Source organism: Oryx dammah, unplaced genomic scaffold, assembly GCF_014754425.2.
Source record: "Oryx dammah isolate SB20612 unplaced genomic scaffold, SCBI_Odam_1.1 HiC_scaffold_23, whole genome shotgun sequence".
Classification (NCBI taxonomy): Eukaryota; Metazoa; Chordata; class Mammalia; order Artiodactyla; family Bovidae; genus Oryx; species Oryx dammah.
The window spans coordinates 8,893,857-8,908,457 of record NW_024070207.1 but is presented as its reverse complement, the minus strand read 5'-3'; the positions used below and the strand labels follow the sequence as shown (position 1 = coordinate 8,908,457).

At 41.6% G+C, this 14,601-nt stretch overlaps 1 protein-coding gene across 3 annotated transcripts in view; it reads right to left on the bottom strand.

Moving 5' to 3' along the window:
* Positions 1-10,619, bottom strand: part of BTK (Bruton tyrosine kinase) — a 32,508-nt gene extending 21,889 nt beyond the window's left edge. The window contains exons 1-3 of one of the 3 annotated variants that reach the window (XM_040264952.1): positions 10,459-10,619; positions 1,971-2,137; positions 1,318-1,416 (exon numbers count right to left, since the gene is read on the bottom strand). In XM_040264952.1, coding sequence (XP_040120886.1) covers positions 1,318-1,416; positions 1,971-2,111 — 240 coding nt within the window. In that variant the 5' untranslated portion in view covers positions 2,112-2,137; positions 10,459-10,619. Of the gene's footprint in view, positions 1-1,317; positions 1,417-1,970; positions 2,518-3,959; positions 4,134-10,458 lie in introns of those variants that run through there. The other 2 variants (XM_040264953.1, XM_040264951.1) reach the window with 2 other exon arrangements.
* Positions 10,620-14,601: the final 3,982 nt, after the last annotated feature.

Genomic DNA, 14,601 nt, shown 5'->3' with positions numbered 1-14,601 from the left:
ACTGGAAAAATATTTTCAACATATATTATAAAGTTAATATATCTAGATCTCTTAAAAAGTACTGGGAATAAGGTAAATATTTCAATAGAAAAAAGAGCCAAAAAAATCAACAGGCAATTCACAAATGGAAAAAGTATAAATGAACTGTGGATGTATAATTGAGTAGCAAAAAAGTGACAAAATAAGTCAGCAATTAAATATTTAAAAATTAAATCATTTTTGGCTTTCAAATTAGCAAATATTTAAATTATCTGGTGTTGAAAAGAATGTAGAGGAATAGATACTCTCATATTCAGCTTGCGGGAATATATAATATTCAAATTCGACTTCTACAAAATAGAATAAAACTATAAAAATAACCAAAGTGTACACATTTAATTAAGAAAAGAACAAAATATTACTCCTAGGAAGTCACTATAAAGAATAACAAAGATACATAAAGATGTATGTAAGAATGTTCCCCTCAACATGATTTCTGATATAAAATAATTGGAAACAATTTAAATGTCTAGTAATTGGAGACTAGCTGAACAAATTAGAATATATCCACGATAGGGAACACTATATAATCATTAAAATCATATTATTAAAGATTACCTATTGTCCTGGGGAAAATGTTTCATATATTGTTAAATTGAAAATGTAAGTGGCAAAGCAAGGTGTTTAGTATGATTCTGTGTTTTAAATATATAACATATATATTAGTGTGAGTGTATGTGTTGTTAATGGAGAAAAACATCAATAAGTCTGTACATGAGCATGTTAACAGTTGTTTTAGCTGACTAATGAGATTACGCATAATTTTATCTTCTTTATGTGCTTTCTTTGTATTTTGCAGAGTCTCTGTAATAAACATGCATTTACTCTTGTCATCAGAAAAAAATGACATTTAAAAAAATCAGGAAATCAGTAGATTTTATGTCCTCAGAGAAATGAGAGACGAAGCAGTGAGAATCTCAAGACTCAGAGCCCTAGGGTTCTGGCTTGCAGACTAATTCAAGTCTGTAAATCTGATCCCGGTGACTGAGGGAGTAAAACCAATCATCTCTGATCAGCTTGAGCACTTGATGGGATATCATCTGAAAATTGGTGTTACAAGTTTTCCAGTTAAGTGAGTTGTTCTGCATCTGGGGAAAAAGATGTTGAGACTCAGCATAACCAATATGTGGCGGAGTGAAGAGCATAGTGGTATAAGGGACCTTTATGTGTCCCACACTGCACAACATCACCAGTTTATTTACAGAGAATTGAAGTGTTCCAAGTTTCTGAACTCCACCCCACCCCCTGTGGCTGGTTCTAACAATGGTCTCTTCTCACCGGAATCTGTCTTTCAGGGGGAGGATTTTTCTCAGGAACCACTGTTTCAACGCAGGTGATCTTCTCAACATCTATTGAACCCTTCTTACTGCCTCTTTTCTGAGAAAGAGAATGAGGAAGAAATGGAGAAAGGTTAAGAGCGATTAAGCAACCAGATGATTAGATTTTGCTATTTCATCATTCAACATAGTGAGGTGACACCCACACTCTATATCAGGACCTGTCATTTTGAAAAAATGAACAGACAAACCAAACCCAAACAACTTCCAGATCTATTAACCTGATCTTTTTTGACTACCAGATGGAGAGCAAATGCATTGACTTTGTGTGCTTTTTTTTAAATTTTAACATAAAAAAATAAGGAAAAAATTTCCAACTCTTGGATTTCATTCTCAACAATCATTTAATGAGTGCTCACCAACTTTGAAAATCCATGGTGAGATTTCCCTGATAGCTTCTTAGCACCTTTGAATTTTTGTTCCAGCATGACTTCCCAGTTCTGGGTTAGGAAATACTTTGCTGAGTTTGAAGTGTACTTAGGTCCCTTCCATCCTGCTCCACCCCCAACTCCAACCAAAAAAGATCTACATCCTCACCAAGGCAGATTTAAGGCCAAGTCCTTAAAACTCAGGTTTCACAGCAGAGAAACTTACCCCGCGGTCAAAGTCATACTCATAGTAGGAAAGTTTTTGCACGGTTAAGAGAAAGAGGCGCTTCTTGAAATTTAAAGGTGATGTTTTCTTTTTCTGCTGGGATCGCTTCAGAAAGATGCTCTCCAATATCACTGCAGCCATCGCTTCTTTCTGGAGCTCACTGGGTGCTATTGATAATGAAAGTTCTTGAAGACCCAGCACATTGATCCTCCTCATCCCTCCTGGTTCCCCCTCAGCCTAGCCACCTACTTTCAAATAGAATAGAAATGTTCAAAGCTAACAAAGAATGATCTTCTTACCTTGATGTCCTCCTTCCATAACTGTCCTTTCTGCCAGTTTTCAGGTATAATGGATGCACACTGGATTGGGGTGATTGGTTCTACATTATGAGTTCATATGAACTGGGTTCTTGCATAAGTCAATGGAGTGTTCTGGATATCAACGACATGTACCATGTGCTTGGTAATGTCTAGAAGCAACTCTACCCTAGCCACCCTTTTACTGAATGTGCAGAATCTGTGAACAATAAAAAGTCTTGGTGCAGCTGTTGGCCCTAATATCCCCAGAAGGTATAAAGCAGGTGCCAGAACTCCACTGAGGCAGATATTGGACTTTCAGTTCCCAGTTTCCTAGACAGTGAGTATAATTTTTCATACCTTGTCCCACTGGGGTCTGTAACCAAGGGGTCTAATAAGGATATGGAGGCTGCACCTGCAGTTGTGGACATATACTAACTGCCACTCAACCGATTTTGCCCATCCTTTGTAGCTCTGGCTGAGCTTTGTTCTAAAATTGAAAAACAATTTTTGAGAGGCAGTTGTTTTGCTTGGTTTTTGCTTTTCCCTTCCTTTTTGCTTAGATTCATTCTTTTGGATAGGATCATCAACTCTTAGAGATGCCATCTTTGATCATTTATGAAAAGTAACTTGTTTAGTCTCTCCAAACTTAACAATAATTCAGAAAGATTCAATTTGGGTAACTGAAATATACAAAGGCAAAGAAAGTTACACAAAGTCACCCTTGGTTTTATTTTTTTTAATTCAAACAAAACACACAGTTATTCACTTAAATGAACTATCTTGTAGTACTAATCCACAACTTTCATTAGAAAGATAAAATGAAGACATAAATACTGACACAAAAACAGAGCATTAAAAAATTCTGAAAAAAAATCACCAAATGATCATCCCTTTCCCCATCCAGTTTTGTTGGAAGCAAGTTCTTTTCCTGAAGGGGATAGATTTTGTTTTGTTTTAACTAAATTCCTTATGCTTTTGGTGGCAGAATAAAGTCAGTAGTTTTTTCCTATTTGACAAGCATAAGTTACTTCTCACACCAGGAAAGCAAGGGAATGGTTTGTATCAAAGTCTGAGGCTATCCACACCATTATTTTGCTCTTTCTTGTGGTGTAAACAGTTCTATTATTGTACTGAGGAGACAAAAATAGGTTACAGGAACATCAAGGATGTTCAGAATGATCACTTTGCTACTTGTTCATCGTCTGGATGCCACTGTTCTCTGGTGATAGATTTTTTTCAACTTTTTATGAATGATTTTTTGAGAAAATCGGGCCAAGGAGTACACTTTTCCCTACACCTTGCCACACAGCTCTCTTCCCTGATTCCCGGGTTTAAATCATCTCTCACAGGACTGACAAACTGATAAGAGTTGTAGCATTCAGATCCAGCTCAGTCCCCAAAGAGATTTCTTGTAACATTAAGATTTTTCATTTACTCAGAAGTAGTGATAACCAACTAATAATGGTCGGCTCTCAGGTACTGCCAACTCATCGAGATCCTGTAGTAATAGCTTGTTTGTTCCCATGGTGAATCCCAATTAAGTACCTATTCACCACCAAAGATTCAACTCAGAAAAAAGAAAGTAATACCCTAAAGAAATCAAGTAACATGACCAGTAAATTGGATCATCTGAACAAACCACGTCCAGCTGTGCCTCTTTTAGCTGAGTAAAGCACACCCATCGTTTTACCTTTAGGTTTGTTGCAAGCTCTTGGTGAATACACTCCCCGCTTGGACCCAGCATCTGCTTCAGCCTTGGCCTCTCCTCTTATTTCCCATAAGACGGGTCCTTCTGGAAGCTGCCTCTGTTCTTTTTGTTTTTCAGAACAAATCCAGTTTGTACAAGAGGAAGCCTTCCTCTCTTTCAAGTATCTGTGTTGGGGTAGGGTTTAGAGCTGGTCTAAGTATGAGGAAGTAAGCCTCTCACTAGCCATCGCCCCTCTGAGCATGGGGTGAAATGGCCTCTACCTGTAGATCACTGAGCTGGAGGACTGCTGGGATTTCTACAGCCCGATTGCTCCCTCTTTGATTGCTTCCCCCTATTCCTTGTGATCCATTCAAGACACACATGGTCTGATGATGTGGTAGCTCTTCCTTAGTCACCACTGGTCCATTAATGGTGAAAGGAGAGGCATCTACTTTTATATCTTCCTGAAGGTTGGTGTGTAATGGACACTTTGCTTTAGAGGATAGTTGCAGTTTCTTTGGGTACTTATTATGGAAAGTCCTAATTTTTTTCTAACAATTTCAGCAGCCCACAGAGTCAACTGACCACAAAAGATGCACAGTAAGGGCTGACCCTGCACCTCACTCAAGTGGTGGGGGTGGGGTGGAAACGGAAGTGACATGAACGTTACACACACACACACACACACACACACACACACACACACACTTCACATAGGAAAAGAAAGAGGAGAAAAAAGAATACACACACATGGCTCTTCATCTAAAACATAAAGTTACAGTGTTGTGATGTTCTCTTTATTAATCTACAGATGCAGGATTTTCACATGGCCATGTTATGCAGCCTCTAGTCTCCCAATGGAGCTGCTGCTGCTGCTAAGTCACTTCAGTCGTGTCCTACTCTGTGCGACCCCATAGACGGCAGCCCACCAGGCTCCTCCTTCCCTGGGATTCTCCAGGCAAGAACACTGGAGTGGGTTGCCATTTCCTTCTCCAATGCATGACAGTGAAAAGTGAAAGTGAAGTCGCTCAGTTGTGTCCGACCCTCAGCGACCCCATGGACTACAGCCTTCCAGGCTCCTCTGTCCATGGGATTTTCCAGGCGAGAGTACTGTAGTGGGGTGCCATTGCCTTCTCCGCCCTATGGAGCAGTAGAATTCAAAAAGAGAATGCTTAGTAGTAAGAGTTCAGCCATTTTACAGACTGCCCTATGCCAAGAAATTAATATAAATAGCACTTGCAGAATTGGTAAAGTAAACCACCTTTGATTCCTATCTTTGCTCATTATTAGGGACAACATCAAAGCAAAAATCAGAAAATGGCTCTGCCTGACTATGATTAGGAAAGGTCTTAGGAGACGCTAGTTAGAAACAGTCAGTCATAGTTCAAATAACTAGTAAGACAGAAATATCCAATAAGCTGCATTTTGTGCTTATTTCTCTTTTAAAGCATTAGTTAATTGCCCAGCAAGATTCTAGCCATTCCCTTTTCTCCCCAGGGGAATGGGAGGAAACTCCTGCTTCTCTTAGTGCAGTCCATCATCAGACATTTTACACACATTCTTTCATTTACTCCTTATGACAAACAGGAAAGCAAGATTCAGGGAGGTTACGTGACTTGCCTACATCTATTAGTGACTCCACACCCTTGCTGTTTCTGTTGTACCTCATTGCCTCCCAGAGGGAATTTTGTTTTTTGCCTTTAGTGAAGTGTGATGTCATTCACCTCAGCACTCTGTCACTGCCCATGGCTATCATCAAAGAGCAGTGGGGACAGAACCCTTTCCATCTTCTAAGAACATTAGACAAAGGAGGAAATGGTGGTAAGTGTGGGGATAAGTAAGAAAGAATTCAGGATCCAAGGGTACTTTCCTCTGCAATATTCCTCTACACATGAAAGGATGGTCTGTCCTATTTAAGTGACGACAGTACTTTTTCCCACATGAGGACTCTTCTCAGTTCAGCGTTTTCTTACGTTTTCCTTTAAATCCTCTCTAAGGAGATCTTGTTTACTGGTAGATTTTTAGATTCACCAGCTGTTTTTTCCTTCAGGATTTTTCATTGTTAAAGGGATAAAAGCATAGAGTTTAGATGGAACACCAACTCTTCGTTCTAGGGTTGTTATTGCTTACTGTGCATATAAAACTTTGTTTGAATGTACTTTCTTTCATATTATGAAATATTGCAAATAGGCAGAAAGAAAAGAGAATAACATTATACTCATGTGCTCACCGTTAGCTTAACAGAATCCTAACATTGTGCCACTTTGTTTCTGGGTTTTTTTTAAGAACTATAATACTATCCATACAGTCAAAACTCCCTTGTGTGCTCTTCCACAGTTTTAGTCCCCTCCCTCCCTACAGGCTACTAATATCTGGAATTTAGCATTTAGCATTCCTAGGCATGTTTTTATATTATTACTGTGTGATAGGTAATAGTAGCTAATATTACTATTACTATTACTAATATTACTATTAATATGTAATAGGTAATAGTAGGAATTACTACATAACAGGTAATACTAAGTAGTATCCAAAAGAGATACTTAGCATTGGTTTACACTTTCACATTTGAATTTATGTGTTACATACTAGCAACTTGCTTTTTTTCTCAATGAAACATTTTTATGATTTTTTTCTCAATGTAACATTTTATGATTTTTTTTACCTAGTTCTAGTTCATACATTTTAATTCATTTTGATATGTATCAAGTATTCTATGTAATGAATATATCACATTGATCCATTCTCCTATTGATGGATACTTAGGTTATTTGTTTTCAATTATAAAGAATGCTACCATGAACATTCTTGTACCTGTGGTCATAGTTTTCCACTCTCAGAATGAATTCTCAGTTACGAAGTCAAATTGGCAAACCCAGTCTAGCTTGTGTGTTGGACTATGCACTTCATGTAATCCCTTGTTCTTTTGGTTCAATCTTCCTGAGCGTTTTCTATGAAATCTGGTAGAATTATCAGTGGTCTCTACTCTACTATAATTATCAGTTATACTCTACTCTACTTAGAGTAGAGTATAACTGATAGGCCTACTAAAAATCTCTTCTCAGGTCCAAGAAGCATCTCTCAGGTTTTGATTGAGATTTTGATTGAGAATTTCCCCATCTCGGAACCAGAAGAGAAGTTGTCATTAAAATATCATACCCATAGCAACAAGGAGCCATAATTACTCTTGTTAAGTCCTCAAGAAGGTCTGTTCAGGTCCCAGTGAAAGCTAATTATTTGATGATGTTTCCAGGGTCATTGCTACAGGTGACCAAATTTGTGATGAAGACTTCCAGCAAAATCGTTTTCTGGCTGCTGGCTAACCTGGGAAATTCTCATCTACTACAATCGTTTCTAAAAGGTCTCAGCACTCTGGTTCTTCTTCAGCATTTCATGTTGTTAACATTTTACAATTTTCTTCTATGGTTTTGGACACTTCTGGGTCTCTGTCAACTCTTCTGCCCTGCACTAGACACAATAGATTCTGGCCAAGTGATGAAAAGAGAGCCAGAAAACCAATCTGCAAATTTACCTCGAGCAACAGGTTGGTGGTGATATTTTCAGCATTGCTCCTTTGCCTTGAGAGTGACTGCTAGGATGTCCGTCTTTCACTCTGGATTGGTATGACCCTTTGGCCTTCCTTCTCAATTTAGCTTTTGTTTTCCCTGGTTTAAATATATTATTTTTTTCCCTCAATATCCCAGTAAAACATGTTCATTATAGAAAATGTTTTAAGTACAGGGATATTAAAAAGGAAACATCAGTTACAAGCTCATTATCCAGACACATTAATCTTTGGCATGTTTCCTTCCATTCTTTTTCTCTGTGTTTTTCTGACTATATTTGAGATCATATTGCACCTAATATTTATAGTTTGCTTATTTTTCTTATTCTTATACTTAGATACTTATTACCTAAGTATCCTTCCTTCACCCAACATACGTTGTCCACAAAATATCTAAAGTTCTTGTTTAACATTATTTCAGATGTTTTCCCATGTTGTTAGGATCTCTATATAAACATCATATGCTGAGTCAAAAAGTTTGTGCCTTTTGCGTTTTGAAAGATATTGACAAAATAGTTTCCAGAAACACTGTAACTGATTTCCACTCCAAATAGCAGTTTTGGAGAACCTGTTTTTCCATACTTTTGTCTCTTTTCTGCTCCACTTCTAATCAGTTTCTTTTTATTCTGTTTCTATTACAGATAAATATGTAGGAAGGAGTTAACAGACTATAATTCATTTTCATTTTGGGGATGTAAGGCAGCGAGAATAGCTTCTTCTGGAAGTTCAGCTAACTGATGTTAACCCTAACGGCATGTGGTAATTGCTCACAGAGAGGGAGGTAGAAAGCCTGGGATTAAGGCTTTTGCTTTTCAAATGCTCTCCCAACACCCTCAGCCAGTGCGCATGAACCTCCAGAGAAACCGAAAGTCACACGTGGCCCATTTGTTTCAGGGTCCTCAGAGCATTTCTCTCTCCCCCTCCCCCTGATGGCTTCATTTGCATAACCCAGCAGTTTTGGAGTGAATTAGGTCAAGGTCTGTCTCTAACTTCTTACTGAGCACTGCCTTCCTGAAAATTCTATGTCACTCTTATTCCCAGGTCCTAGCCATCGGATATCGGCATGGGATCCACGGGCAAAAAGCAGCAAACGTCTGATGACTCTTTGGAGAACATTCAGACTGGTTTTCAAAAGCCATGTCTTCCCCTTATACCTAAGTCACTTCCTGGTATGGGTCTAGTCCGCTGAAAGGAAACTCTCTATAGGAAATTTGCTCAAATGGAAATAGTAAATCATACTGATGATAATTTTAAATTGCACCCAGACCCTAGAAGTGGATGGAAAGTTGCACTAGTTCTCACCATGAGGAGTTTACAAAAGATTCTAAACAAACACATCGCTAGTCATAAGCCACAGGAATTTGGACTTGAAGGCAAGTAGATAGTTTAAGTTGTCTGAAGGGGTCAAAATAGACCAGATAGGGTTAACGCTAAGGGATTCCATTTCAGTAGAACGCTTTAGATTATTTAGGGTATTTGCATCTTGTGGCTTATTTGGTAGGTGACATTTTTTATCAAATAATTGAGGCTCCAAGAGGCCGTAGCACTCTTGGTCAGGGGCTTGGCATGCAAAATGAGGGAAGGAGCAGAAGCAGCATGTAACTAACAGCACAGAAGATAACCCCTGAGCTGTACAGAGCCCTGCCTCTGGGCTTTGCTGCTGCCCTACCTTCGGAAACAGACAACATGAGACAGAGACGTGGAGCTTGGAGAGCAGGGTGACCGGGAAACTGGACTGGAATTCCATTTGGCCCGCACTCACCCAAGGATGTCTTGGTCAGGGCCAGCAATCCTTTTTATTCGAGATGCCACATATTTGTTCTAGGCAGGCCTTTTGGGGACCTTGACAGGTCTCAGGCAGAATACAAATAATAGCAAACACTAAGATAGGCACACTGACTATTGCTGGGCCCCATTTTAACTACTTTACATAGGATAACACACTGCTCACGACAGTCCTATGGGGAAGGCACTAGGCAAGTAGGGCGAAAGGGCAAAGGGAAAACAGCAGGGGAAGAAAGGGGCAAGAAGAATTCACTGAGATTCCCCACGAATTTATTAAGCATTGGCTCTGTTCCGGGGTGGTAATGAACAAAATTAAGGAGGGGATAAAGAAGAGGGGATACAGGTAGAGAAAGGAGAAGGAGGAAAAGGAGGAGAAGGGGGAGACAGATGGAGAGGAGAGGAAAGGAGAGAAGCAAATGATGGAGTCTAGAAAAAAAGAAAGCCGTGCACATGGCAGGCAATGGTAATAGGAAAAAGCTTCCCCGTGACCTCAGGGGTTGGCCACACTGTCTAGGCCGCGAGGCTGAGGCTGACTTCTGGCCCAATCTCTTACCCACTGTTACCACGAGGTTGGCACGCACAGTCCTTCCAACAAGGCAGCTCTGATCCCAGCAATACTGGCCCAATGCAGCCAGAGGCTTTCCACTCTGGTTGAGCCTTTCCGTAGCTTACAGAGCTCAAAAGCATATGCGTTTTGACCATTTTTTTTTTAAGACAATCTGCCTCTTAAAAATTTCTTTTTCCAAAGGTCTCATTGACACAAGGATCCATTTGGGGTCTTCTGGCAATATTACCCAAACAGTTTATTTTTATCCTGGCTTATTTAGCCACGGGCATGAAAGCTTACTTTTCTGCCAAATTGTGCAGAGTTGCCTCTTTCCAACATCTGCTACCTGTTCAGATGGTCACCTCATGTCACTTTTTTTTTCTTCTTGTCTCCACCCAACTATGACCTCCCCAGAAAGGACCCTTCCAGCCTCTTCTGATTATCAGAAGGGACTACCAGGGCCTTGGGCGATGACACTCCCACCCTCCATCTGCCTCCTCCTGCCTCAGACTACATGGCACCAGCCACGCTTTCTCTCTGACCTTCAAGGTCCTAGGAAAGGCAGTTGCTGCTGCTGTCCAGCCCTTGCCATGCCCCGGACCCACCTCAGTTCTGACTTTAATGCTGGCAGCTCCCCGGATGCATTGAGATGCCAGGACTTGGAAGTCGGGACTCGATGTCAGAAGACACTGGCCCTGGAGACATATTCTTACAGTCCAGAGAGGAAGGACAGTCTGAGCAAACCCCACCCTTTCACAGCCACTCAGTTCCCTTTTTTTGTTTCCTGACTTAAACCAATGTCTTTTTTTTTCTTCTTCTCAGCAGCATGGTATCTGGTTCCCTGCTGCTGTCCTTATTCCACCACCACCCCCCACCCGCCCAGCAGTCCCCGCCCTTCATTTGCTTGGGACCTCTGACAGTACTAGTTGAGTCTGCTCTGAAAGAACTCTTCTCTACTTGACTGGGGCCACTGAGACTCTAGACCAGGCTGGGTTGAGCAGACACATCCTCAGGCCAACCTCCCCAACGTAAAGGGACGACATCGCTAAAGGACCATTGGGATGGTCAACACAGGGAGCGGAGACTTCCAGAAAAGAGGAGAAATGCAGATCTGTGGAGACAAAACAAAGAGACTGGCAAGGGAGAGTGTCTTTAGCTTCTCGTGTCCTCTAAGGCAGAGACTTGAGGCCACACAGTTAAACTTGACAATGAAGGATGGAGACTATTGATGAAGGGACCCAAAAGTATAGATCCTGACAGAGGTAGAGACAAGACTTCCCCCTGCTGAGTCATTTTCTAAGAAAGCATTTTTTTTTCTACAGATAAAAATGTCTGAGTGTAAGCCCACACACTGACATGTGTCCTTCCCATTTTCTGTGGATGTTGATTTTCTCCATTTTAGATTCGGCCTCGGGGATTAACTCTTCATTTACAACTTTCTCTTTCGTCTCGTAAAAGATGACTAGATGTGTTGCTTGAAGCCTGAATGTTTCCTCAGCCACCTTCTAGCACACATTCTAGCAGAGATCGTCTCCAGGAGGGCTCTCCTAGGACGTGCAGATAGTACTGGCTATAGACCATGATGGCCACAGAGCCCTGGGTAACTGCTCTGCTTGCCCATCTTGACACATCAGCCCCTGCCATATTTACTTGTCCTAGGCGCCATATGTGGGGCTTCCCTGGTAGCTCAGCGGGTAAAGAATCTGCCTGCAATGTAGGAGACCTGGATTCGATCCCTGGGTTGGGAAGATCTCCTGGAGGAGGGCATGGCAACCCACTACAGTATCCTTGCCTGGAGAATCCACATGGACAAAGGAGCCTGGTGGGCTATAGTCCATGTGGTTGCAAAGAGTTAGACATGACTGAGTGACTAAGCACAGCACAGGTGTTATGTGTAGAAACAGATCATAAATCCCACTAGAAGTCTGTCAGAATTTTTAAGGGAACAAGACATTTTTCAAAAATATTTGTAGGCTAGTTGACTAGTTAATCCTCAGATCCATACAAGATAAAGGGGCAGCCGGTGTTGCACGATCTATTTGATTGACAATTTTTATCCTTTCACTAGCCACCTCTGAATAGCTGCTCCAGGAATCTGCCTGAGAGTTGGTCACAGACACTTACTTTCCCTCACTCTGCTCATGTGCACTCCCCTCACACACTTGTCCAGCTGACAGAAGGCGTGCACCCAAACAGTGCCAATGTCTAGATGTAGGTAAGAGAACAAGTCACATACACTGCGAAGCCAGGCTATGTCTAGGAGTCCTGTGTTCAATTCTGAGTTCCTCATCTTAAGGGAAATCAATGAGCAGGATCATGTTCAAACCAGAGACCAAGATTGGTGAAGGAATCTAAACCAAAGCTATGCCATATGTGGTGTGATAGAAAGAACTAAGGTCCATTAGACTAAGAGGGGCCATGTCCATTGTCTTCATATTTCCATGTTGCTAACATGAGAAATCTCTAGAAACAACTCGAAGGCCAGTAACACTGCGTAAGAGGCTGAGGAGAAGAAGGAAATGCTCTGAGCCTATAGGCTGGCTGTTGGGCAAAGAAAATTTTGGGAAATGCGGTAGGCAGTGGTAATGTTTTTATCTCATTCCCAGACACTGTTCAACAAAATAGAGCTGATCAGAGAGTCAGCTCTAGACTCGTGGGTGTTCCTGGAGGGTAATGCAAGCATGAGAGCCCAGGCCATCAAGGCTCCTGAGCCTCTAATCCAGGACACCTCCTCCTGGGTCCCTGCCAATTCTCTCTTCATCATTCTCTACTCTGTAGATGCTCCTGCTGCCCCTTGTGATGACACAGTGAGGTACAAGGCTGTGGTCTTGAAACTACCTGGGATCAAATTCTATCTCCATATAATAACCACTGGTGTGACTTTGGGTAATGCCATACCATTAAATCAACTTTAATGTCTCATGCCTGTTTTCTCACCTGTTAAATACTAATAAAGGTATATATCATCTGGGTTGTTAGGTTAAAAGCAGGTAGTATGTGAAGTAGTTAGGAAAATGCCTGGCATATAATAAGTGTTCAATAGATGTTAGCTATTATAATTACGACCAACCTAGACAGCATATTAAAAAGCAAAGACATTACTTTATAACAAAGGTCCATCTAGTCAAGGCTATGGTTTTTCTAGTGGTCATGTATGGATGTGAGAGTTGGACTATAAAGAAAGCTGAGCACAGAAGAATTGATGTTTTTGAACTATGGTGTTGGAGAAGACTCTTGAGAGTCCTTTGGACTGCAAGGAGATCCAACCAGTCCATTCTAAAGGAGATCAGTCCTGGGTGTTCATTGGAAGGACTGATGTTGAAGCTGAAACTCCAATACTTTGGCCACCTGATGTGAAGAGCTGACTCATTTGAAAAGACCCTGATGCTGGGAAAGATTGAGGGCAGGAGGAGAAGGGGACGACAGAGGATGAGACGGTTGGATGGCATCACCGACTCAATGGACATGGGTTTGGGTGGACTCTGGGAGTTCGTGATGGACAGGCCTGGCGTGCTGCAGTTCATGGGGTCACAAAGAGTCGGACATGACTGAGAAACTGAATTGATTGATTGATTGATTATAATTACAATCATATTATATTATGGTAAAGGAACCCAAGCTCTAGAGTCAGATCACCTGTGTTTGTACCCTGGTTCTACTAAATACTATAGTATGTGGTAAGTCCCTTCAGTCGTGTCCAACTCTTTGTGATCCCATGGACTGTTAGAGACCCCTGCCAGGCTCCTCTATCAATGGGATTCTCCAGGCAAGAATACTGGAGTGGGTTGCCATTTCCTCCTCCAGACTAAATACTATCAGCATCGAGCAAATTGTTTAACACCTTACGGCCTCAGTTTCCTCTACTGTAAAGTGGGAATAATAGTATCAGCTACCTCCTAGAATTACTGAGAGAATTTTATGGGACAATTCACTTAAAATGCCCAGAACCCTTCAGTCTTTCTCTGATGGACTCTCTTGAAACCTGGCACATGACTTCTGCCACGTATGCAAAGAAGTGAGCTGCTGGATATGTTCTCTCTTTTGGCCTGGTTATTGCTGTTGTTGGAGCTGAACAATTTTATCCTCACTTTGCAGAACCTAGGGTAGCCAACTTGCTCCCTAAACAAGCGGGGGCTGTTTAATGCTGAGCACTGTTCCTTTCTTACAAATATTTAGTCTGTAATTATACATTTATGAGGGCTTCCCACGTGGCTCAGTGGTAACCCACCTGCCAATGTAGAGACCTAAGAGACTGCCTGTTTGATCCCTGGGTTTGGAAGATGTCCTGGAGTGGTGCATGGAAACCCATTCCAGTATTCTTGCTTGGAGAATCCCATGGACAGAGGAACCTGGCAGGCTACAGTACATAGGGTGGCAAAGAGTCGGACACCTGAAGTGACTAAGCCTGCCCGCCCTCCGCTAGAACGGTGCCCAACACAGAACAGGCATTCAATAAACATTTGTTGAATGCAACAGCTAGCGATGTGGTAGATGAACTAGAGCACTGGCTCCCTGTAAGCCTTCAGTGAACAGACAGTTCACTGAAAGATGTTGTTCCCAGTGACCCCGAAGTGGAACAGGAATTGGACATTGAGGTGGAGGGCTCGTCCAGTTCACTCCGGTTCTGGCTTCCCTCGGGGATAGGCACATGGAAGCCAGACGATCTGGAAGCACTGCTTGCTTCACTTAACGCTGCTACGCACCACTATCCGCCAAAAGTGAGGAAGTGAGGGAAAGTTGCAAAGCTG